Below are 27133 nucleotides of genomic sequence, written 5' to 3'. Positions count from 1 at the left end.
CACAAATGCTATGCTTAGAAGTTTGATGTTGAAACATAATTGGTTGACTGAATGTTAACTTTTTCATGTGGTGATAGGTGGAACAAAACATGAACAATTGTTGAAATGTGCCCATATTGGCTAGCAAATTCGGTTGGGGAGTCCAACAAGACAAGTATGTGGTCAATGTTCAAGTGGTTCCAAAATTCAGAATACTATTATTGGTCATGTATATAAAAAAAGCTTTATAGAGAGCAATTAATTATTTTTGTGATCTCCCTAGAAATAAGTCTCTCATTATGGATCAAAGGACATTGTTAGTGCATATAAAAAGGGGAAACATGAAGAGAACTCTTTATCTATGTTAAAGACCCTACCAGAAATTGAAATTAACCTCTGCATCAGGCAGTTTGTAAATGCAGTGACAGCTTTTCTTCTTTGCTCAACTCAGTTTAAAACTATTCTCTAGCAATATTATGAAATCCAACATTACATTGGAATTAGCCTTATATTAGTTTAACTAGTTAAATTGTCTAATAAGATGATATCACATAACAATATAATTAATAATTATGAATAGTTATTAATTATATAATTTCTGAATAATTATATTGGAGTAATATAAGATGCAGAACATTGGAATAATGTTCGAACGAATCAGAATTTCACGATCCAACCCCTCATTCGGTTAGTACTGATTGGAATTCCTGTATAGTGCTATTGAAACTAAATATCTTTGGATGGGATGGAGGTGAGGTGGTCAAACAGTAAGATTTTTAATGTTTTTCTTTTCAGTCACAAAAACTAGTGTGACAAGCAGAATCTAGGCCATTGTATCATGTTATGGTATATCAAGACATAAACCATCAACTGAGATATAAAATCTAAGTTTTCTTTGGACTATTGTAGAACCCTTTTCCTCGTTCATGTGAGTAAATCTCGATAATGCCCCCCACCACCCCCAATGATGTCTATTTAACGTTGAAAAGAAAAAAGTGCTCCAACCATAATATTTCCTGCTTTTTTAGTAACTTCCCCACAGATTCTTTTTCTTTTAAATATATTTCGTGAGTTATGTATTATCAAAATTATGTCAGAGTCAATTGCTTAAAAAGAAAACCACACAAATTAAAAGATAACTAATTAATCCACAAGAAAAATGACTAATATTCATGTCTGAAAGACTGAAACAGAATCTCCATGACAAATAGGAAGTTAGTGAGCATGGCTGTATCTTATGGCCAATTTTTCAATGAAATGCAGCATTTGAAGTTATAGATTAATATTACAATTAGGACCAAAACCATTCTCATAACAAATTACTCAAACTTTTATGATATTCTTGTTCTTTTCTGGATTATTGTGATGCTAAAAAATGAGCAAGCTTTCCTTCTTCCTTTACAAACTCTATAAATACAAAATAACTGCTGGAAAAAAAGATTGGTGATTCAATCGAAACAAAACTGAACATATAACACAATCACTGACATGCTCTTTTGGTCCCTTCTAATATCCCTTGTAAAAGAATAAATAGAAGAGTTCTGAAAAAGAATCTGATAAATTCTACAAGTACACAATTCTATAGGAGTTGAAAATAGAAGATTACAATAAAGATGCATCACCATAGACCTCAGCTAGCATGCCATCCTCACTACCAGACATGGCAAACAATTCTGCGTCCTTTTCTTCGTCATTAGAGAAGTCTCTCCTTTCAAGCTTGGCATGAGCCGCAATATACACCATTTTCTGAGCTCTTTCCAAAGCAACTCTTGAGTGTTTATTTGCGGAAATTTTCCGCATGAAAGACCAATTACTCTTAAACCCACATGAGGTTGCATGCAGAAAAATAAGCCTCACTGCAATCTTCCCCAAGGACTTAAACCCACTTAAGCATGTTTCCCAAACTAGTCTACTGCTAAGTGGATTTGCAACTTTCATCTTACCAGTCACAGGGTCCCTTTGTTTCATCTGAACGGCTTGTGCGTAAAGAGGGTCAAGCCCCTCTGTCCTCCACTTCATTAGCTCCATCAACACAATATGAGCTTCTTCTCTTGAAGCTAGCCTTGTTAATAACTTATCTACATCTTTCTCCTGTTCACGCGTCAAGCACTTGAATGGAGGAAGGTACTTTCCACTTGTATCTTTAATCAAGTAAAGTGGATCAAGTATAAATGCTGCTGACCATGCAGGGTGATAATTTTTTCGGAATCTTTTTTCAATTACGTTATCCACCGGTCCTTCCATAACATTGTACTTGCCACACCACTCCTTCACTTTGGTTCTCAGCTCCTCCCAAAGAGGTAAGCATCGACCGATCAATGGTCTCTCAGCCTCAATGTCCTGAACCATTCCTTTGATAAGCTTCACAAGTGAATAAACTGCTTCTAGTTCATTCCAAAACCCTTCATTCTGAACCATTCCAGCTACTTCTCTTGCCAGTGGATCCTCCATGCAAGTTACCTTGAACGTTTCCTCTAACATCGCCATTTGGATTACTCTAGCACAGCTCAAAATGTCCTCCAACATTGGAAACACAGATGCAAAGTCCTTCAAAGCTTCACACTTTGGTGAAGGAACTCTAAGCAACCCGGCATACTCCAGCTCCTGCATCCTGTACTTGAGAAAACTATTCCTCGCCCGAGAGTCGGTATTTATAAAATTTGCAACCTTAAGGCAATTCTCAGTGACAACCATAAAAAGTGGTAGCTCATTGTTAAAATCTTTAATTAAACTAATGAACCCTTGAAGCTGACAAGAAGTGTTTACCATCCAATGGTTCTGAATCTCCAAGTTCCTCAACGCCTTCGCCTTAAACTTGTCTGCAACAATCCCTACACATCTCTGGACAACACTACCACTAACACCAGTCACTGTTTCCCACAATATCTCCTCAGCATACTTCGATGACACAACACCAGTGAACACAGCCTTCTGGAACACACTAGTCCCATTAGGAAGATTTACCATAAACTTAACCAAATTCTCACCACCACAACACAAGCTATACCAATTCTTGTTCTCCCAACCATCACTAGCCAACTGAAAAAACATAGCATCTCTTATTTTCGCTTCCGACTCAGCCTTAACATCACTGAACCTAGCATCAAGCCTAGGACCAGATATCTCGCGCCTCAAATCCGGCGTTGGCAAACCAACCTGGCTAAGAAAAGCTTGAAATTTTCTGTGCTCAAGAGTGGACAAAGACACATACCCACATGACTCATAGAACCAATCAGACAATAACTCCAAAGCAGAGTTAACCTGGTCCTTGTTCAAACAAGGACCAAGTGAAGTCTTAGGACTCTTGAGCTTCTTCACACTGTCCTCAAACATAGCCAAAGCACTCAAATCATCTTTACCACCAGACAGCACCAAATTCTGCTGATTCTGGTGCTGGTGCACAGAATTATTATGCACCTGAGTGTATCCAATTTCACCACCAACACTACAGAACCTTGAAGACTCAACCATTGCCAAGGTGTGATTTTGATGATAAGGGGTTATTGTTGTTGTAGTTGTTGGTGAAGTGGGACTGGCGGAACCGGGTGAGCCCCTCTTCCGGTTCGAACCGGCGACCATTGAAATTGGATGAGGGGAAGGAACCGAACCGGTGGGTCTCAAACCGGTGCTGAAATTGGGGCAAGTTCCACGCTTTAAGTGCTCAGAAGCGGTTCTAGAAGGGTTTGAAGCAGAGAACATAGAGTCACAAAGCGTGCACTTGAGTTTCACCGATTTGGGCAAACCAGTTTCTGGGTTCCGAACCAGAATCGGTTCTAAATGAGCCCAGTACCAAGCACCCTTTCCCTTGATCGCTTTGGTTCGAACCGTGACGAGACCCTCGTAGCGTTTGTTAACGGCTTTGACTGCAACATCATCTGAGGAAGAAGGGATAGGGTCAGTTGAGGTTGAGTTTGTTGAAGCCATTGTTGTTATGGCCAAAAGGGTGTCTGAAATTGTGCCCAAAATTGGGTCTTTGAGATGGAGGGTCAAAATAGGGTGTTGTTCTTGTTGTTGATGGTTTTGTTGTGGGGTTGTGGTGAGAGTGATGTCACCATTGTGGGAGTGGGTTTCGTTTTGGGACATTTAGCCATAAAGGGTGTCACTCACCACACTACAATAGACACTGAGGAAGTGAATCAGAGTAAGAGTGTTAGAAAAAGAGTGAGTGTAAGGTGTTTGATGAATTGTGTAGGTAAAAGGAGAAAATGGAAAATAGTGTTTGAGTGAGTAGAAGTGCATATAGAGAGAAGAGGCATTCACTCAGTTCTCTCACTGAAAGGATGGAAGAGAAAGGTGAGTCTGGGAGAGAAGAAGTGAATTCACCAAATGTGTATTTCTCAACCAAAAAAAATACATTTTTAACTTTTATTGTCTTTTTAAAGGAATCAGGTAAAACATAGAAACAATTTTAAGGTGTTAAAAATGTTTAAAAATGTTCAAATTGCTGTATTTGGTTGAATAATGATTAATTATTTAAGTTGCAATGTAAGACTTAAATCTCTTTTACTTTATTTATTAATACCTTCTTACTTAATTATATGTAATCTTGGGTTTTGACTAATTAGATATTAGAAAATTAATGTTTAACATTCATATCTATATACATAATTATAAATATTAACAAGACATTAATCAAGTGTTATAAAACATGCTAAACATATAGGATAACTAAAAAATTAAAGGTTTGATTTCTATAAGTAACATGTTGTTATAAATATAATGTCATTTAGTTAGATAGTGTAGTGTAAGTGTTTTTTTTGTTGAAATAATGTCTTTTTTATGATTTGCTATTTGGTTATCCCTTAATAACAATTTAAAAGAAAAGTATATAACTTTTTTGGTACTATCATTAATATCTTCTTACTTTTTTTGGGATAAGAAACTAATTCTTTTAATTTCATGACTGTCTATTCCAACAAGTGTTGCTTCCAGTAATTAAACTATCAACTTGAAGGATCTAGTATGACCTTTTATCACTATCCCAATAACTTCTTGGTGAAAAGTATATACCTTAATCACTAAATTTAAATGTTCTAAATCTTTTTAATTATTTGTGTATGAGTTTTAAGGATATAAATACTAGTGTGTCTTAAGTATTAAATTTGTATTTTATGATAATTAGAATGTTTTTTTATTAGATGTACTTCATGTTATAATTTTTGTATTTATTATAATATTCACTTAAATGGGATATATTAATTATAGTTATATAGGATTATATGGTTTTACTTTATAAATATAAAATATTAAGGACAAAATAGAAAATTAGAATAATGATGATAGTTATTTCAGATTTTAACTTTATATATATATATAGTATAATAAAATAATAAATAAATCTTACTATCAATTTAGATGTTAATTTTTTTATAATTATTCACATATATGTGATGTATATGTATGTGTGTGATTAACTTATACTTGAAAAACAAAGCCATAGATTTTATATTCAAAAAATTGAACTCATATTAAAATAATATGGGATATGATACAGAAAATAATAACAATATCAATATAGAAATTTCATGATCAGGTTATTGTGTGCAATGTGTTACTAAGTAAATAAAAATGGGAATAAACTTGTAACATGTGAAAGTCACCTTTTAGAAAGTTAGTTTAGTAAATACGAGAGATTCCAATAAACTATGTATCAAACTATCAATTTTTACCCTTTAATATTTTACAAAATTACAATGTCTACCAAAACTCAAATTAAGTATGTTAGTCATTTGGTCAACCTTATAATATATTTATTTCCATTGAACACATCACTCGTATATTTATTTGCAGTAAATATTTTATATTTATTATAATTATTCATTTTCACTTATTGTCTATTTTTTAATTAATTAAAATAGTTGCTAATGTCTTTCAAAGAAACGGATAAATAGGAATAGATTTTTTTTTCCTCCAAAAAACAAAAAGACGGATAAATAGAGAGAAATGTAGTGATTATAATATGAAAAGTATGATGATTTTATAAACAACGGTTATTTAATGAGTAGTTTCTTGTTAACTAATGTTAAAAAATAAATAACCTCATCCCATATCAAAATATAAGATCACATTTTTCATTTGAATATCTCCCATTTATTAGGTGATGAATCTATTTGGCATATTACATACAACCTTTTCAAATAGTGCTTCTTTTTATAGGGATATTCCAAATTAGTCATAATTCCATGTTTAGGTTAGAAATATGTCAATATATAAATCAAATATTATACAAAATATGTCATAAAATTATAACCTAAGACACTAAAATTAAAATGTATTTGTAACATAAATAATAGAAATATAAACATATTTCATATTAGGATGATTTAAATGAGAACAGTTCTCATATAAAAATGGTGACCACGATAAATTTGGGTCTTACAACCATATATGGATGGTTATGATTAAAAATTAGTTATTAGTCATATAATCATTTAAAAAAATCATATACATTTATATTTTAATTTTGGTTATTCAAATCACGTACAATGATCCATATTAATACTCTCATTTATCATAATAACGATAGCTTATCATATTATACATAAATTATGAGTTTAAAATGAAAGAATTTTTTATTTATAAATGTAGAATGTAAATACAAGTATGGCATATTCATATAACCTGCAAAAAAAGTATGAGACCAACCTGTATACCTAATATCAATGAAGGATAATAATGGAATTTCATAAAGGAATAGATATTTCAATTTATTATATGAGGAATTGTACAATTAAATACTCTCTCATATGCTGAGAACGCAAAAAATACTAAGGTTAATGAGATAAGAATTGTACAATTAAATACACTTATATATGATGAGATTTAATGTGATTAGTTGAAAAAATATTTAAATTTAAAATTTTAATAATTAAATATTTTTCTCACTAATCATGACATATAAAATAATATATTTGACATGATAAAAGATTTGTTGTCTATCTCATTATTAGTACTTACCAACCCATATCAAAAGCCTAATTCAGACAATTATATTTGCACCATAGAAACTTTGGTTAAACTATTTTCATCTTTGTCTCTTATACTCATTTTCTCCTTAATAAATAACACCGGGTGCATTAGACTTTTACTGGGAGTAAATAGAAGAGTAAATTACACTGACACCCCCTGAGTTTTAGTGAAATTACACAAACCACTCATCACTTTTTTCTACATCTACACAAACCTCTCATAGTTTTATACTTTCATTACACTGACCACTCTATATAAGAAATAAGTGTAATCTTTTAAACAAAAAATATGATAAATGTAATTAAGTTAAACAAAACATGATATATTGTGTAGACAAATCTAAATAATATACAAATCAATATATCTGTATTATTTTTGGTTTGTTACACTACATTATAAGAGTCGATTTAAACAATATTTCTTTATAATTGTTGATTCATCTTGTAACAAAAAATAATAAAGATACATTGATTGGTATATTATTTAGACTTGTCTACATATATATTATGTTTTGTTTAACTTCATTGCATTTATCACATTTTTTATTTAAAAAATTACACTTACTTCTTATACAGGGGTGATCAGTGTAATGAAAGTATAAAATTAGGGGATGTTTGTGTAGAAAAGTGAGGGATGGTTTGTGTAATTTCACTAAAACTCAGAGGGTGTCAGTGTAATTTACCCTGAATAGAATTGTCAATGATTAGGTAATATTAATTATTTTATCATAATTAATATTGTTCACTAGTAATTGTCTTCAACACCTTTACTAATTTGTTTCGCTCATGATTGTTACAATTAATTTTCCATTTGATGGAGTAATTACACGAACATTTTTTACTACAAATATACGAGCAACATGACTTCTGGTATATATATGTTGTCTTGGTCTTACATTGCAAAATAAGCAAAAAATACATGTAAAGTGAAGTGTAATAATCCTCTAACCCTCTTAATTAAATCATGATTTGGTGATAATTAATGCACCACAGAGAAAGGAAGGGAGAAAACAAAGAATAGTATATGATTGAAATGAAAAGTCAAACCTATACATACTTTGTTTTGGTGAAGAGGTTGATGACATAATTTCACCTAAAGCATGTGGTTGTTAAGCATAGACTTTACATGTATTATAAGTTGTAATGTCACATTCACCTTTTAAAAGGAAAAAGGAGGAACACACATTGTAATTGATTCTTTTATGTTAACTTTTGTAAACATGGACGGTATTTTATTCTCATATAATGGTTCATCTTTTGCAAACTAATAAGAGTAGCAACCAAGATAACTAGTTACGTTTTAATTTTTCTTCAGTGAAGTAAATGAACTTTCTTTCCTTTTGTTAATTATTATTTGTTAGTTGAGTAGAACTTAAGACAATCAAGTGCTTCATATTCATGAATCGTGCCATACTTTTGCAAAGAGGAAGATATAAACTAATTCTGAATCTGTAAAGTGTTAATCAAAATGGGAATATTTTATTCCCCTTGTACCCAAAAAAATTTGTACTCCTGATCATAATTTATACATGGGAAATAAAAGATTTTTTTATGTGAAGATTTATTTATGTATAATGGGGATCCATAATTTATTTGTGTTTTACTATCCAAAGACATTACTAGTGCAATTTTGTAAAAATTGTTATGTAATCATGTATAATTAAATTATCACGAAAAAAACGTTTGCTAAGGCTACTGAAGTTTGTTGGAGATGGTTAACTTCCAATGTTTTGATGGCGATAAACATAATAGATTTTATAAAGTAACATGTTGCTTAAAAGTGACTATGAACTAATTATTTAAAAACCAAGTTAAATATATAGCCCTTCATCTCAAAAGGATAGTTAAAAGTACAGAAAGTATCCAAGTTATTGCCATAATAATAAATTAGAAATATTTGGAACGAAATTATATTATTAATTATTCATTTATATTTTTTTTTTTTTAAAATCAACTATAAAACATAAAACGAAATTATATATAATTTGTTAATGATATAATAACAGTATATAAAACAGTTTCAGAATAACTTGCACAAATGTCTTCGGAGATCTTTCCATTCATTAATGTATAAGTACACATTAAATATAAAAGAATGAGAAATTGTTATAAAGAACCAAAAATATGAAGTGATTACGATTAAGCAATAAATCAATGAGTTATATGTTTTGTATCTAAGATATTTATTTGTTGATTTTGTTTATTCAACTCATTGACATCATGAGAGAAAACCCCTTTGTCGAACGTATACTTGCATTAGCTTGAAGGTATTGGAAATACTAACATAATATATGAGTATATTAAAATATTTTAAATTATATAATTAAAAATATCTAGAAAATAGTTAAATATCAAGATAATATTATTACTATAATTTGAAAATCAAGAATATCTAATGTATCAAAAAAATTGAGAATATCTAGAGATTAACAAACAAACAAAAAGTTAAGGCATGTATAATTTATACCAATGCAAACTTTTTTACCTTCACCATTACATGATTGGAAAAGTTACATTGTCTTTTGCGAATTTAGTGCTAGCTTTAGAGTTTTTCTTTTTGGTAGATTGCTAGCGTTAGAGTTAAGTCATTTTTTACCAAAGGCAACCAAAACATATTTGAAACTCATATTTCAACTTTTTGGGCTACTGAGCCTGATTAATTAACCAACTCATTCATGTTATAACAAAAGATAAATAACTTCCATCATTAATTATAATTATCATTAATCATTACTTATACATATTATCACACGTGTCTTTAAATATTAGCCCTATATTTTTATCGACAAGGTGCAGAAAATTTTCAAACACTTCATCAATGATATCTCTTTTTCCTTTTGTCAGTATATTCGGCTTTACAGTGTAATTTGTCTTTAATTCTAAGATAGCCTTATTTGTCAACAGTAAAAGACACAGCTTGTATTCACCAATTAATGTCTAATTTCTCCTTTCTTTATAACTGTTTTTTGAATTTTGTTTCCTCTAAAAATATAAGATAATATTAATAATTTCTTCAACAATTATATCATTATCATTGTTAAGTGGAGAAAAATCATAATAATAATGTAAAATAGATAGAGGAGTTGAGAATGTTATAATAGAAAAACGATGATATTTATGTTAAAATAAAAATTCAAATATTTTATGATTAATTTTTAAAAAAACAACCTAGTAAGAGATTTATAAAGGAACGGAGTAGTGGACATAAAGTAAAGTTATTTTGAAAATAATACCATTTCATACGCATCATATTTTTTCATAAACATTGAATCTATATAAAATATATTCCTAACTAATTCACACATATTTCATATGATCCCTTTTATAAGACTATTTTAAGGTTTTATTTTGTTCCAATTTTTAGAATTATTTTCAAAGTCCTATAATATAATAATAAATGAACTTGTTACCAAAATACGTTTATTTTCTCAAACAATATGAGCGACAAAGATAAAATAATTTTATTTTATTAATAAATGAAAGTTTTGATAAACTATATATAATTATTGGTAAATTTAAAGGTGTTTTTATATGTCTTAGTTTGTTTTGAAGCTACACTAAAATATCTTATAAAAACGATCAAATGAAGTATTAAGAAAAGTATGTAAAAATAATTGTAATAAAATATATTAACATTCCAAAATTAAAATTATAGGTCATATGAGTTAGATCTTGGGTTCATCAGACTTAGACAATGAAATTCAAATTTATATCTTTATAAGATATATGAGTTATCCTATAAGGATATGAAATGAATCCTTATAAGGTGATTCAACTTTCAATCTCATATAAATAAAGCATTGGTTTAGTGATGGAAAGTTTAACTAGATTCCTAAGATAACCAAAAGATCAAGAGTTAGATTACTGAAATGAACACTTGTTGAAAGGACAACCACACAACCAAAGGAGATTAGTTCATTTCTCAAGAGGTAGAAAAATACCTTGGTGATATAAAAAAAACTTTTCAATAGCATATAATAGTCCTTGTTAAATTAAAATAGCTAAACATTTCTATTATGCCATTAAAACCAATAAGAATTTTGAAAGTTATAGAAAACTATAATTGAAATATAAACATATTAGCAATTATATATAGTTAGATTATAGTTTATTTCATCATTCTAATAGCAATGGGTATCAATTGGTCTTATGTAGTATGACTTGGAGAGTTGATAAACGCAAGTTCATTACAAAATTTTCACAAGCTCTATCCAAATTGACCAGTGAATAACTGGCCTCACCACAAATATATTTCAAAACTAGAGATGGAATTAAATTTGGAACAAAAGAAACAGAATTATATTGTAATAATGTAATACCAATGTCACATCTCAGTGAGCAAGTGGTAAAGTTTGTATGTATTACAAGTAAAATGTTTCAATCATATCCCTCTTTCTACTACTAAAATGATATTCTAGAATGTATATTGTTTCAGACATATAATGCCATCAAGTTAAAGATTAACACACTAAGTCTAATTGCACATATGCAGCATTAATAGAGGAAATAATCAGTTATAAGGATGAAACTTCATTGTATTTGAATACACAATCATATAGACGTCCCCCAAGAAATTGTGCAACCTCAGGATGTTTCACCTGTAAAAAAGGATGGCAAAAATGAAATTATGTACAAATGATATGATTAAATGTGAACAACAGATATCAAAGTCTTATATGATATAAAACTGCACTAATATTAAAATGCATTACCATCCCAATCTTGAGAGAATCACATTTAAATTGAGCATAGAGATTTGTTTCTATTCCACGACCCTGTTGAAAGAAATAAGTCTGAGTTATATGATATTTAAAAGTCAGGCATCCACATCCCTCTTATATTTTAGACTCTTCAGACACGATCACATTAACACTTCTCCCACTATTTGACACTTTAGGCTTGTGTTCCACCAATACGGGTATATACCAGTACGGAGTTTGACTTTTTTTATTTATTAAAAAGTAGAGTATGGGTACATTAATTAAAAGGACGACTTAGTTTACGAGGCTCCAACTTTGTGAATGGGAGATAGAGAGTGTGACAGAGAGTACGATTGTGAGAAGAGTGTGAGTTTGAGAGAGAGAGTGAGTGTGAGAGTGAGAGTGAGAGTGAGACATTGGGAGTGAGGGAAGGGGAGTGGGAGTGTGGGAAAGAGAGAGTGAGAGACAGTGAGAGTGAGAGCAAGAGACAGTGAGAGTGAGAGCAAGAGAGTGTGAGTGTGAGATGGAGAGTGTGTGAGTTTGAGAGAGAGTGTGTGAGAGAGTTAGACATTGAGAGTGTGAGACATTGGGAGTGAGGGAAGAGGAGTTGGAGTGTGGGAAAGAGTGTGGGAAAGAGTGTGGGAGGTTGAGAGAGTGTGCGAGTGAGCGTGAGCGAGTTGCTATTCTAATAAAAATCAACTCAAACCTACTAGATAAAGTATTTTTATCCTTGAACTCTGATAAAAATCTTCTAGCTCCATGGCTTCCCATGATCACTAACTTACCTTTACATTCAACAAGTTAATATCTCTAAGGACCATACATGACTCAAACCTTTTCTAGGAAATTGAAGCATGTCACTAGGAGATAAAACAAGGGGAATGAAGGATCCATTAATGACATTGAGAATAACAAAGTATTGATTGTGGACCAATCCGGCAATAAGTTTTTTCCATTTCTTGTGTTTTAAATTCCAACAAAGCCATAACAATATCCAATGAAAAACTTACCATCCCTTCTAAGATGACAAGATCTGCATCAGTGGCAAGATAAGCAAGCTCCTGCGAAACTCGTGTAAGATCAATAACCTGCCATCCATGAACAAAGCCAGAGAGAAAGAAAGATGTAAGTTAATGATCAAATATCATATATCTAAATACCATATTTTGTCCAAAGTAACAAAACCCATTGCTCAGTTTCTTACAGGTAAATCATTGCCAGAGTTAGCAATAAACAGATTTGAAGTACTAACACCCACAAGACGTCCTTCTTCATCCTTTAACTGGAATACAACATGATAGAGTTAGCAAACAAGATTGTAATATCAAAGTTACAAAACTTATTTTAGTTACCTGTGATATAATTTCAACTAGCTCCGAGTAAGTCACATCATTGATGGAAGGTAAGTCATTAGCAGCCAATACGACCTGCATTCAAAACAGAATCAAATAAAATATGATGAAGATGGCAGCCATAAGAACAGCACATGAAAAACCATTTCAGTTTCAAATGTATTCTTAAAATGGAAAAATATTATTAAGTATCTACAAAACAAAATCAATGGAGGGGATTGAACTAGAATTACAATATCAGCAAAATTAGCTTTCATGGATTTCTTAGAACTGAAGAGGGAAAGTTTTGGTAATATGTGACCTACGCTACACTTTGGCACATTATATTGTGGTGTAGCATTTTTAGGGCTCGTTTGGTAGACAAGATAAGATATAGTCTGTCATATACAGGGTTTAGTAAGCCAGCAGGATAAGATACAAGGCTATCCTATTGCTCTATCTTACCCTGTTCACATAATGCATTTTTTATCTCATGGGAGGAGTTAGGTTAGAAAGGAAAAGGATAGGGCAGTACAATTTTTGCCCTCACAGTTGAACACCACCACACTACCACTGCCGCCACCACCACATAAATGCCATTGTTATCAGATGTGCACCAAACAATGGACAAAAGATAAGAGTTTACCGTGCTCATATCCTATCCCACTCTTATCATGCTCCCTATCCTACCCAGTCCTTATCTTATCATGTCCCCCCAAACAAGCCCTCAAGGTTTTTATGGCACAGCATCTGATATGAATCAAGAATAAGTGTTGGGCTTCTATTTCATGTAAAGCACATGACCTTTCCTATAGGGTTTTGGACAGCTTTATGCCTCTATCTTGTTGGTTCTCTTTTTTTTCTTTGTTGTTTTGTGATGTGTTCTTATGTTAAGGAGTTCCAATCCTCCCATCTCTTTGTAATTTTTTCTCTTCATCATAATGAATTTCTTCTAATAAAAAACAAAATGTCAATGAACCTGACTCCCACGCCGAAGTAGCTCCCTTGCAAATGGCAAAATACCCAAAATGATATCTGCACCCGAGTTATCTACAAATATGATAACCTGCCAAGATTAAAGAAACAGATTACAACAGTGCTACTGCAGAAAATATGCCAAATACATAAATTTCATTAGAAGATGTATCACTTTAAGCTCATGAAACTTGCCTTCTTCCAAGACTTCTTGCTCCATTTCGCTTTGAAAGTGTCAAGGTCATCAATAACCCAAGGTCGAGGGACAAGATTTTGACAACTAGCCAAAAAGGACATTCCATCCTTAGAGAAAACCTCTGCAAGCTTCAAGTATCAAATAGTCAATAGTACTACAACTCCCCCATATGAATTTAATAAGTATCACGACAATGGGCTTCTAGTAGGAAAATATATTTGAGACAAAGTAATGTTTAATTATATCTGGCTACCCATGCAAAATTTTAGGACTACAGTTCCATACTTCCATACATAGATCACACAGAATGAGATAATGCCAGTGACAAATAGTCAATAGTACTACCAAGTATCAACAGCCAATAAAGGGAACTTAAAGAACAATGTCTTTTAAGTAAAATTAGCTACGCCAAATAATAGGAAAGTGGAAGAATAAAAGGGTTGGTACTGTAACATGGAACATAAAAGAATATTCATAGAGATCCCAGCTTAACCAAATAAAGTTGATGCTTGAATGAACAGAACCAGCAAGCTTAATCCAGTTCGGTCCAATTTTATTAATTGCAATCATCCAGAAGTTATTAAAAGAATGTATAGAAAATTATCCTACCTGTGCAGAACCAAGATCAAATATGTTTCCTGCAAAAATTCCTCTAACTAGATTCTCAAGTCGCTTCACGTCATCTTCGATGGCATCATTAAGAAGGACAACATTCTCAAATAGGGAGATGGCATTGGCATTTTCTTCATCCTAATGCATTCAATAAAAAGGAGTAACATATCTTGGCAAAATAAAACTACATGGTTCAGTGATAATGTCTTGATACCACCCTGGCCTTCTCTTATAAAAAGTGATAACACACTGTTTACAAAATTACAACTTTGATTAATAAATTTAGACCTTTTCAGTCAACTATACTGGAAAAAAATTCCTTAAAATTCTTGACTATACTTAAAACGATGTTAAATTACTCCAACTAATAGGTCCAATACAACCAGAAAGGCACAGACTTCATCTTTTTACCATAGCTGCATATCATTAGCAAACAGAATCCCAATGTGCAGTTAAGCCTAGGTAGTCAATCCCAAATAGTGGAGCATCCCAGTGAACCTCAAAAATGGGATAGCCGATTATGGGATGGCCAAGATAGGGAGGTTAAGGGAAGCAATGACATAAACTCGATGAAAGATCTCAAGAAAGATACACATAAATGCTAAAAAATAGAAAAACACACAATTAAATACATAAGACGGAAACTCAATGACATAACTGAATTCCAATATAAGTCAACTACGTTTGAGGCCTCTCCAAGGCTTAAAAGTACTAAGAAGCTCGGAATTCCTATGTAAACTTACCTTGACTTTCTTGAAGATATCTGCAAATCCCAATTCTCTGAGTATTTGCTCACGGAGTCTGCAGAGAAGCTAGAAAAACCAATTCCCCCAAGAGAAACAGAAGGAAAACAAAGAAAATAGAAATCAGATACACAAACAAACTGCTGAATTTTTTTGTTCTAGTTCCTTTTTTGGGGGATGGGGACACAAATTAGTAAATAATTTCAGCAATAGCATAGGACATACAATACAATCAGGTGGTCCACCATGACTTTCAGGATCTTTCTTGAGATCTTCAAGTATATCAGTATACCTTTATTATGGAATGCACAAACAAAAAATGCAATTAGAATATCCCATACTACAAGATATTAAATAATTATATGTTGCTGCTGAAAATTGGGAAAAAGGTATTTTTCATGCGCCAAACCTCTCCAAATGGAAAAAATAAAACAAATAAGCAAAAAGAAGAGATCACCTTTGAGCAAATTTTTCAGCTTTATTTGCAGCATCAGGAACAGAAGTATCACTCTCTGCACGCTTCCTATCAAAATAAAAAAGGATAAACATTGCTGTAATGTAAACAAGAAACATGCAAATAATGTAATCCATGCAATAGTTATTATAAAACTGGAAAGTAAGAAAACAAAAGAACCCATGATAAAGAAAACAATATAAATAGAGAAAGTAGAATTATTTATATGAAAAAAATGAAAAAAGGGCATTGGGGTGGTGAGAAATAATAAATAGCGAGGAAGCGTACTTGAAAGAAGGGATGGAGTTGAGAAAAAGATGAATCCAAGAGATTTCAGTTGGAGTGGGTTTGCGAGGATTATCAGAAGGGAACCGATAAGGAATAGTGCAAGCTCTGTAGTGTGCATCGATTGGTGTTTGTAACAAAGGGAATTCCACAAGCTCTGATAAGCTCTCCATTGAAGATCAGAACCAAAAGAATGAAGCAAAGATCAAAACGCTGTGACAAAGTGAAGGGATAGCAGAAAGAGAGAGAGGTATAGAGAGAAAGAGAGATAGAGAGAGAGGTATCTATATATATATATATATAGAGAGAGAGAGAGAGAGAGAGAGAGTGGCGTAGCAGGAAATGCTTCTCTCACAACACGCTCCAAACTCTTGCTTTTTCTCTACTTAAACTAACACAGTTTCTTTTCCTCTGAATCTAAATAAGAAACTTTGATTTTATATCAATCGATTTAATAATAAAATGAAAGGGGGAAAGTTAAAGGAAAATATATTGTTTTTTGAATTGTTTAGCATACAATAAAATGAAATAAAAGTAGGATGAAATGATTTTTTTTTGTTAAAAGAGATAAATAAAGATAAAGTTTAGATATATAACAGATATGAAGTAAGGATGAAATAAAAATCATCATTTTTTTTAATTCTCTTTCTTTTGTCCTCCATCCATATGATGGCAGATAATATTCTCACCTTTGTCTATCCAACCTATCCTCTTTTTTTTCCTTCCATACAATGGAAAAGTGAATTACTACTCTTTTTTAGTGAAAGTCATCTAATGTGCATGAATTAATACATATCAAAATAAAGAAAAGATGTATCTACTTATAAGATTTTGTATTTTGTTAGTATATTATCCAATATTTATATTTAATTATTATTGATTCTTAAATAAAAGTAATATATATGAACAAAGAAAATGTAAATATTGATGGTGTATGAGTTATATATATTATTATTACATTATCAACCATTCATTTTTAATTATCATTGATTTTTCAAAAAAATTAATACAACTAAATGATATATTGATTGTTTATAAATATTTATAGTGACATTATGCTCATAAAAATTTAGTAACACTTGTATCTTTAAAATGATGCATCTATACATTACATTTTTATTTAGGTTTAATCTATAATATTTTAATTAACTAATTCATCCTAATTTATTACTTACATTGCTACAAACATTAATGAAGTTGGCTTACATAAAGTCTTGATCAGCCTTGCCTCTAACCAAAATGAGAAAGTCAAGTAGTGGAGATTAACATAAGTTCTACCTAATTGGCTAACTGCAATTGGATATAAGTTCATGAGCTCTGGAAATATTTTAAAATATATATAAACAAGAGTACGAAAAAATAAGTTTGCTTCTATAATTAATTCCATCCATTATTTAACTTAAAAAATCTGCACAAAAGTAGTTAAAGTGGTTACCTAGCTCATAAAATTCATGAGGTTGGGAAGAAGGATATGAAGATATGCTGTTTTGTCTTTTACCTATCAAGAAATAGTAAAGACTTAAGTGGTTACTTTGCTCATAACATATGATAGTATAAGCTAATATACTTTGTGACATGTTGCTTTTATTAAGAATTTATAAATTAATTTTACAAGAAAATATATCACCTCATATATACCCAGAGTTTCAAAAATGGCAAGCAAAGCAAAAATGATTTAGTGTTCCAAATTTCTCTTGATACCACTCAAAACATCAAAGGCATAATAAGGCACTGGCATAAAATGGCAGGTGTAAGTAGTAGTACCACGACTGGAAAATCAGTATACACTATACAGGTACTGGTTGAACGACAAATTTTACCATTTTAAGATGTGCAGAAAATTCATATTAGAAGTGATTCATCCAGGATCGGTACTCATACTAATAGTAAATATTCAATCACCGACCAAAATAGAATCAGCAAATAACAAGAGTTTACTGCCCTATTCACTCCTCTTAAAATTCCACACTCAACAAAACTGTTATCTTGTATAGGACATGCTGTCAACACTGGCAGTCCTGCCTTAAACCTCAGTAGGATTCCACTGGGGCTCTGAATTTGGATCCAGCATAGACAGCCGCAGCGCCAAGTTCCTCTTCAATCCTGAGAAGCTGCAACAAAAAAATTAGGTAAGTGGACCACCAAGAATCACCAGATGAATAAAAAGTATCACCACAACCAAACTTTTATCCTACTAGGTGTGATCCGCATATGAATAAAAAGTAGTAACCATAATTATAAAAGGGGGTCATCAATTTCAGTGACCATATTCTGAACATCTAACAAAATATTAGATGAAAGATGTCATAAGTTTTACAATATTACCTGGTTGTACTTAGCAAGCCTTTCTGATCTGCAGGGAGCTCCAGTCTTGATCTGACCCTGTTAAACATCGAAAGTATATGATCAGAAATCAGATTAAGTCAGCATAAGCACAAGGTCAAAAAGTTGTTTGTCTCAATCATGATACATAGTCAGGGAGGACAGACACTATTGTGAGTTTGTGAGAGAGAGAAATAGCAAAATACATTCAGAAAAAGTACATGACAACTTACTGTTGATAACCCAACTGAGAGGTCAGCTATGAAGGTATCCTCAGTTTCACCACTACAGTGAAAAAAGTTGAAACAGATGAGTACTAACTTTCTAAGGATGAAGCAATATCTGAAAGCAGAACAGAATGGAACTAATGGCAAAAACAAAGAACATCCAATACCTCCTGTGACTAGCCATGACACCCCGACCAGCTTGCTTTGACATTTTCACAGCTTCAATACTTTCAGTTACACTGCCGATTTGATTCACCTAATAAATATAAATAAATAGTCACAAATCAAATTCAGCTGACCAAGGTTCATAGAGAAGTTCCTATAAAAGTTAAATTACCTTCAACAAAAGGGCATTGCAAGACTTCTCCTTAATTGCTTTCTCCACACGCTACAAAGCCAAGAATGGACAGCATAATGTTAAAAGGATACATTTGTTTGCTGACCATAACTCACAAAGTTAAAGTTAACAAAGTGTACCTTTGGGTTAGTGACAAGGAGATCATTGCCAACAATCTGTACTTGCTGGCCAATTTCAGTTGTTAACTTTGAATAGTGCTCCCAGTCATCTTGATCAAATGGATCCTCAATGGAAACAATTGGATAATCTGTCACAAATGATTTGTATACATTCTTCAAGCTGTCGCCTGAGATTTTCTCTGATCCATCATTATTCTACAATAAGGTAGTCATTTATCAAGTTAAACTATTTGACAAAGAAGTAACGCAACAAAGGGATTAGACTTTAGGATAATAAAAGTTGTCTACCTCTTCCTTAAAATTCAAGTCATATGTTTTGTCCTTGTTATCATAAAATTCAGAAGCAGCAACATCCATTCCAATTACAACCTATAAGGATAGAAATTAGTCAGCCATATATTATGATGATAAGTCAGCTTCATAAAATGAAAATTCAACCTTTCCAGTATAACCAGCTTTTGCAATAGCAGTCTTCAGAAGCTCGAGACCCTCCTTGTTTTCCTATAAAAATACAAAATTTCAGTGACGTAAATAAAATAATCTCAGACTAACAGCAAAAAGAATAACATTTAAACAAAATTTTGATAAGCAAAAAAGGTATGTGACTCGAGCCAAATGCAAGCAATCATACCATATTCAACTTTTAAATAACACTTAGATTGCTAAAACCGAATGGAGCAGGTAAGGACCTGGATATTAGGAGCAAAGCCACCTTCGTCACCAACACTTGTAGAATCTTGGCCATACTTCTTTTTAATCACAGACTGCAAGACAAACACATCAACATCTTGATCTACAAAACAAACTATAATGATTTTCCTTTCATAAATAACAAAAGAAAGCAAGTTGGAGAAGGCGATAACCTTGGCTTTAGGTGATGATATACTTCTACACCCATCTTCATCGCTTCTTTGAAAGAAGAAGCCCCAACTGGGAGAATCATAAATTCCTATAGAATAGCCGCATGGCAAGTATTTCAATAAAAAATGTCCCTACTCATTTGTAATATTAAATCAATAGCCCATGCTATAGCTTAGTAATATTACAAATGAGTAGGGACATTTTTTACATTCTGCACAGCCTACACCAAGGCATGTTTGAAATTTTGTTATCATCTCCATACCACTTTAAAAACAAAAATCAAACTGGTAAAGAAAGATGTAATGAATAAAAAACATATGGGGCTGGGGACAAAATAAAGAGTTTAATTAATATGTACTCTGATTGGACTCTTACACATGCATCAAATGATATTTAGACAACTTAGTATTTATTGTTATTTCCATCTCTTATATTAAAATGGAAGCGCACACATCAAAATATCAATGGATGATTGTGTATAACCTTCTACAAGACAGTGTGTAGCCCTTTAGTTCTCAAATATATAAGAGAAGCAGATATTAACTGATTTAACTGAAATCCACGAGAATATCAAAAACAAGTACCTTGCTAACACCTTTCCCAAGGTAATCAGAGCCTCCATCCCTCAACTCCAGAGCTTCATAGACACCTTTATAGTAAGAAAATTGAATTAGGACAGATACTACTTTCAGAACTACCAACCCAAAAGAGCAGATTAAACTTTGCAGCCACTGAACATAAATATAACATGCAACACCAGATTTCCTTTTATCATAAAAGCAAAACGTATATATTAATACATGTTGATAAGATACATCCAACATGATGATGCTTCAAGTAGAATAAGACATGATAACTTAATATGATACAAATACATCAAATCAATATAAATGTTAAATAGCATATAACATGCAGCACCTGATTTCTTTTTTTTAGAAAAAAGAAAAACCAAAACCTATTCATGTTAATTAAACACAACCAAATAATACTTCAAATTCAGCATTTCCAACATGATGATGTTACATTCAACATTTACAACTTATATTCAAATGCATCAAATCCATATAGATGTAGTGAAAGCATTTTACACAATCAAATGCGATTATCTATTTATCTTTATCTTGTCCAGAAATAGAAATAAAAACATGAATCGTTTACCTGTTGAAGCACCACTAGGTACCGCAGCTCTGGCGAAAGTTCCATCGCTGAGAGTAACATCAACCTAAAAATAAGAATCAACACTCATAAATCATAGCTTCGATTAAAAAGAGAAACAGAAACTGCAAAAAGAGAGAAAGAGATGATCGAAACTCACTTAGACGGTTGGATTTCCACGACTATCGAAAATCTGGCGAGCTTTCACGACCTTGATCGTTGCCATTGTGAATTTTCACACTTTTCTCGTGCTTGTGAGATTTTCCTTCTCTTTCTGAGAAAAGTTACAGTGTGTGGTTTTGAACGTGGCGGGTGATAAATTTTCACCGTTGATCGTGAAAGAGGAAAGAATGATATGGACGGGTGAGATGGTTTTATGGTTGGACATGTACTTTTGCTAATTTTGCTCTGATTCTAGTTTCTAGTGGTGTGTCTTTCCATAGTTTTAGTCTACAGAAGTTTGTAGATCGGCTCAAAACAATTAATATTAAAAAAAATACATTATTTAAGTAAAAATCATGCTGGTGTATTCCCACGTAAAATTCAATAATAGTTTGCATTAATTTTAAACACGCATTTATAGGAGCGAGTCTTATGGGACAACTTTCAAGTAGATTAAAAGGGGGTTAATTTTTTATGTATTAGATGATTAATACTTTTAATTATATAAAAAATATATTATATTGAGGTGAAAATTTCATGTGTCATAATCTACAATACAATCACTAATCTCTTTGAGTACATAGTAAATATTTTTTCACATAGAAAAATCAGTTTGCCATTTCTTTGAAAAATATGAAACAAGCTGTTGTAGACATAAAATGACAAGTGTCATATCAGGTTATGCCCTTCCAAACATGTCATACAGTTCATAGTAGTGATAGCTCTGGAAGTATATTGCATTATTGTTATATAAAACATCAATATTCAAATGTGTTGACTAATTCTGTGTACAAAAAAATATTGACCAAGTCTTGTACTGCACATAATTTATACAAATGATTCTGTCAAAGTCTAATAGAAAAGTATTTTAATGGAACCACTAAAATCAAAAGAGCCATTTTATATTTAGGAAAACTTTTATAAACACAAGAGCTAACAAAAGTGAAATCAATCAAAAGAACAATTTGACCCTTAGATCTAATGCAATTGAAAGTCAACCATAAACAATAATAATTGGTAGTTGTATTTCAATCATCAATAATTTTTTCGGTAATCTCAATCATCAATATTAAAACACACAACAATTATAACTTCTTACTATTTTCATATGGAAAAGAGTTGTGCTTAATATTTACAGAATTTCAAGAATCTTTCTTTTTTATATTTAAGAAAGTTCAATAAATTGAATTGTTTAAGGGTACAACATTTACTTTTTGAATAAATGTCTTCTAGAAAGAAAAAAAATTTAAATGATTGTCTTACCTCATTACTTAAAAAGATAATGCATATAACGGGTTAGGATTTCTTTGGAGAGGGAAGTGCATAAAAAATAAAAATAAAATTTATATTATATGACATTTTTACCTTCTAAATGTAATGTAATAATATTTTCACCTTTAACTGCGAAAGGAAAATCAATAACTTGTATATGAAGTAAAGTATGGAAAATGATTTTCGAATTAATTATATTTCTTAATATATGAGTATTATTTATTAATAGAGATCGTATTTAAGTACTTCTTAGATGGTTTCCATGATGCATATTATAGGGAAAGTGCATATAACCTCCATAAACTTTATATTTTTTATAAGTAGGTATTATGAACTATTTTTCATTTCTAATTACTCCTTAAACTTTATTTGTTGGTGAAATTGCTCCCTACGTAAAGATAATCTTAAATTAGGAAGAAAAAAATATTTAACAATAGATTCGTTGACCCATAGGTTTTCTTCCAGCAAGTGACCAATACCAAGCATACACAGATTAGCAACGAAGAGTGATATGGGGATCACATACCCGTGATCGTGAGCCAAATTCCTCACCGTCTCAGCTACCAAATTTAGTGGCACCATAATCATTACTTGTGTTTCGTTCTCACACTTACACTTATTACTCACACCACCTTTTCAAGTTTGTTTCGGGTGATGGTGTCTTTTTTAATATGCTAAATTTAACCGTTAAAAATAGATTGTGATTGTTGTGAAACTTTGATACATTGTGATTACTAAACACTTAGGCATAAGATAGAAAGGAAGAAAATGCACCATTATCATTAACATATAACTTATTGTCGCATTTCAGATCATATCAAGGTGCTTGAGAAGAAATAAATCAAGTTCAAACAAGCTACACATAAGCAATGGTTATTAAGTAAGTTCAATCCATTGACAACAAATATTATAGGAGTTGAATTGATTGTTATAAAAAATAAATTAAATTAAATTTCACGCAGGTACCAATTTCATCAACAAATAAAGTTTGATGAGTAATTAGAAAGAAAAAATAGTTCAGGATAGTTATTTGTAAAAGACATAAAAGTTTATGGAGATTTTGTGGAGTTTCCCCATATTATAAGTTGTTAAAGTTTACTAAATATTTAAAGTAAGAATTTTTTCATCCCCTCTCAGTAAAGTACAAATAATTTAGTAACCATAATTATTTACATTAAAGAGGATAGTAAATATAATTATTCTAATTACTTTTGTTTAATGTACGGAGTTTTTAGTTACAATTAATATTAATATTTATGTTTAACAATGACTCGTCTCGGACAGTTTGAAAAGGGAATATAAGTGTACTTGTCTCTGTATACTATAACTCTATAAGCATCAACCATCTGCAATAAGTAATAGACTTCTATTACTATTTTCACTATTTAATTCAACTCTGTTTAGATATTTTCTTCGTATTGTTTGAGTCACATTCAAAGAAATAAATATCAGTGGATGAACAATGAATGGTGTGAGATTTTCAAGCTAACAAATTGTTGTGAATCCTAGTCAATACCTTCAAGATCTTCGAAGTACATTAGAAATCTTAACCCATATATTGTTTTCTTTATCAAATCAAGCATGATTATAAAGGAAAACTCACATTTTTTTTATGGGAGGTGGGCCCACCAAATTTCTTTCCCTTCTAGAAGAAAGTGAGAAGAGAAAGAGAGATTTTAGCTAGACAATAATTTCTTGTCTTAAATTGTGTAAACTATGTCACAAACCATATCAATTAAAAATGTTAATTAAAATTATAATAAAATTTATAATTTAAAATTATAATATTTATTTTTAATTAATAATAAAACAACATTTTCCTTTTTTTCTTTATTATAGAAATATTTTTGTAATTTGAACCACAATAATCATTTTTTTCTCATTTTCTATCCAACCAAACAAAAGAGAAAAAGAAAAAAATATTTCTTTTTATTCATTTTCTCTCATTCTTCTCTTATACCAAATATCACAAAAATCTACTATATTTAATGTTTATCCTCTTTATCGCCTATTTCTCTCTTCTCATTTTTTTCTTATCAACCAAAACCTCTACTTTATCTTCAGTTCCCTTAATACTTACCTCACAAATAAACATTAGGAAAATGAGATAATAGAACATTAGAATAGATATGAAGACCACGTCAAAAGGTTTTGGTTGGTGATGTCAAGTTATGACAGAGGGTTGTGCTTGTTGTTAGAATGTGAGTGGCCAATTAAGAAAGTTCCATGTGAGGTTCTTTACAATTTACATAGTACAAAAGACTTTTTGATTGACCAATTAAATTTAAAAAAAACACATACATTTGAACGAAACTTCCCTCATACGTTAATCTATCAATATCATAAGAAAAGTTATATGTTACTGTTTTTATTTATCAATTTATTATACAAAACTTCTCACGTACATTAATAAATAAATTATTATACAAAAAGTTATATTCTGATAGCTTTCACACCACACCTTGCTATAATTTCTTCAATTTTGCTACAAAAACAGGTTTGTTTTGTCCTATAAAAGATATAGTAAATTACACTAACACCCCTGAGTTTTAGTAAAATTGTATAAATCATCTCTCACTTTTCTAGCCATACATAAACCTCCCCTAATTACACTGAGCACCACTGCATAAAAAATAACTGTAATATTTTAAACAAAAAAATATGATAAATGCAATTTAGTTAAACAAAACATGATATATTATATAGAGAAGTCTAAATAATATACAAATCAATTATTATTTTTGGTTCATTACACTATATTACAAGAGTGATTTAAATAATATTTCTTTAGGATTATGCATTTTGTACAAAAAATAATAAAGATACATTGATTTGTATATTATCTAGACTTGTCTACACAATATATCATGTTTTGTTTAACTTAATTGCATTTATCATATTTTTTGTTTAAAAGATTACAGTTATTTCTTATGCACGGGTGGTCAGTGTAATGAAAGTATAAAAACTATGGGAGGTTTGTGTATGGCTAGAAAAGTGAGGGGGTGGTTTGTGTAATTTCACTAAAACTCAGGGGTTTACTCTAAAAGATATCTCCTCATCTATTTTAGTAATGAACTAATCTCTTTCAAGATGTATGACTACCCCTCCCAACAAATATTTCTATTAGGAATTGAAGCTTGATTTTTTATCATTCTAGAAATCTAGCCTAACCTTATACCACTGACCAATACTTTGTTGGTGGTGTATGTCCTTAGAAGGCTTTAAATAGGCCTTAAAAGTCACGAAACTGCATATACACTAGCTCTTAGGTTCTTTAGTTCTTACTCATCCTCCCTCAGTTCCTCTCACTCTTTGATATCTCTGTACTGTTTTTGTGTCTTAATTGTTCACATTCACAACCATGTTGGATTCTATATTAGAGTTCATGACTCAAGCAGCTTCTAGTTCTGCATTCATTTTCTGCTTTTGCAATTTGATTATAGTGATTATCCTAGTGGACTTGAAGCCTAGCCTCAGTATTCATCAACAAAGTGAAATCCCCTTGCATATAGTTCAAAAAGGCACAGGATCATTACCACAAGAAGCACAAGTGTCACAAGTCCAGGAAGAAAAAGAAGCAGAATTAGATGAAGAAACAAAAGAAGCAGAATTAGATGAAGAAGCAAAAGAAGCAGAATTAGATGAAGAAGCAAAAGAAGCAGAATTAGATGAAGAAGCAAAAATATTAGCAGCAAACAACATTGAAATTAAAGGCAATGATGATTGGAACAATGAAGAGGAGGAAAGTGGAGAAGTGGAAGAGGATGATGAACTTAAGAGAAGAGTGGAAGAGTTTATTGAGAAAGTTAACAGAGGATGGAAACAAGAATTGTTAAGCACTTCATTATAGGACTTTAATAATATGGAACTTTAGGCCAAAACTTTGGGTTATTAACCACAAAGTTGAAATATGAGACTTATGTTTAATTTTTGTTGTATTGTATCATTCAAGAGAATAACATAGAATTAGTTATTTGTAAATGCATATAGAATTTCTATGCTTTTTAGTTCAAACTAGAAACCCATCTTGCTTATGTGTTTTGGAGGTAACTGTTCCAACATGTGAAATATTGTGCTTTGGTAAATTACACCAGAAAATGAACAAAACAGAAAAAAGAAAAAATGACTTTTGATCTTTCATTTTTGAACTTTATTCTTGATCACTTCACAATGTTCACATGGATAAGGAGAAAAAATTAAGTACATAAAGAGCATCCATGGAAGCAGCATATGTAGGAATTCCTTTCATCTTTTTAGCTTTTATTGTAAGGAAGTAGTTTGTGGGAATTTCTTTATTCCAAAACATTCTTTTTCATTTTCTTTATATTGAATGCACTAGCCAAGAAAGGGACCCCTTTTTTCTCTGAGAAGGGAATTATGATGAAACACAGCAGAAAAGTTGTGAAGTCTAAGA

At 31.3% G+C, this 27133-nt stretch overlaps 4 protein-coding genes, 1 long non-coding RNA gene and 1 pseudogene across 8 annotated transcripts; 2 read left to right on the top strand and 4 right to left on the bottom strand.

Annotated features, from left to right (window-relative positions):
• LOC109352082 lies at positions 1195 to 15239 on the top strand. Its single transcript, XR_002108323.1, has 3 exons — positions 1195 to 1497; positions 9864 to 9866; positions 15228 to 15239. It is a non-coding gene; the product is annotated as an uncharacterized LOC109352082 (long non-coding RNA).
• LOC109352077 lies at positions 1336 to 4272 on the bottom strand. Its single transcript, XM_019593887.1, has one exon. The coding sequence runs from the start codon at positions 4060 to 4062 to the stop codon at positions 1582 to 1584; it is 2481 nt and encodes an 826-aa protein (XP_019449432.1). The 5' UTR covers positions 4063 to 4272; the 3' UTR covers positions 1336 to 1581.
• Positions 11316 to 17468, bottom strand: LOC109352078 (uncharacterized protein At2g17340-like). Of its 3 annotated transcripts, none has more exons than XM_019593890.1 (13): positions 17450 to 17468; positions 15962 to 16027; positions 15730 to 15796; positions 15505 to 15573; positions 14759 to 14899; positions 14149 to 14277; positions 13958 to 14044; positions 13000 to 13074; positions 12852 to 12929; positions 12658 to 12735; positions 11660 to 11722; positions 11429 to 11545; positions 11316 to 11376 (listed from the first exon to the last, which is right to left on the bottom strand). In XM_019593890.1, coding segments are annotated over exons 1-12 (939 nt in total). In that variant the 5' UTR covers positions 17452 to 17468; the 3' UTR covers positions 11316 to 11376; positions 11429 to 11461. The 3 variants fall into 3 exon arrangements, with proteins under 3 accessions (XP_019449435.1, XP_019449433.1, XP_019449434.1); XM_019593888.1 differs by lacking the exon at positions 17450 to 17468 and adding an exon at positions 16247 to 16493; XM_019593889.1 differs by lacking the exon at positions 17450 to 17468 and adding an exon at positions 16247 to 16493 and having other exon boundaries at positions 11336 to 11355; positions 11453 to 11545.
• On the bottom strand, positions 18043 to 20255 carry LOC109352080 (enolase-like). The gene is made up of 10 exons (XM_019593891.1): positions 20140 to 20255; positions 19959 to 20035; positions 19708 to 19770; positions 19558 to 19638; positions 19270 to 19464; positions 19130 to 19180; positions 18960 to 19048; positions 18799 to 18850; positions 18569 to 18625; positions 18043 to 18354 (listed from the first exon to the last, which is right to left on the bottom strand). Exons 1-10 carry the CDS (start codon positions 20210 to 20212, stop codon positions 18274 to 18276), a joined length of 819 nt encoding a protein of 272 aa, XP_019449436.1. The 5' UTR covers positions 20213 to 20255; the 3' UTR covers positions 18043 to 18273.
• On the bottom strand, positions 20295 to 21667 carry LOC109352081 (annotated as a pseudogene).
• LOC109353006 (cell division control protein 45 homolog) lies at positions 25934 to 26819 on the top strand. 2 transcript variants are annotated; one of them, XM_019595194.1, is made up of 2 exons: positions 25934 to 26284; positions 26366 to 26819. In XM_019595194.1, exons 1-2 carry the CDS (start codon positions 26081 to 26083, stop codon positions 26567 to 26569), a joined length of 408 nt encoding a protein of 135 aa, XP_019450739.1. In that variant the 5' UTR covers positions 25934 to 26080; the 3' UTR covers positions 26570 to 26819. The 2 variants fall into 2 exon arrangements, with proteins under 2 accessions (XP_019450739.1, XP_019450738.1); XM_019595193.1 differs by having other exon boundaries at positions 25934 to 26819.

The sequence above is a fragment of the Lupinus angustifolius genome, chromosome LG07, assembly GCF_001865875.1.
Source record: "Lupinus angustifolius cultivar Tanjil chromosome LG07, LupAngTanjil_v1.0, whole genome shotgun sequence".
Lineage (NCBI taxonomy): Eukaryota > Viridiplantae > Streptophyta > Magnoliopsida > Fabales > Fabaceae > Lupinus > Lupinus angustifolius.
The sequence above is the reverse complement of the archived record's forward strand: the minus strand, read 5'-3'. Positions and strand labels throughout refer to the sequence as shown.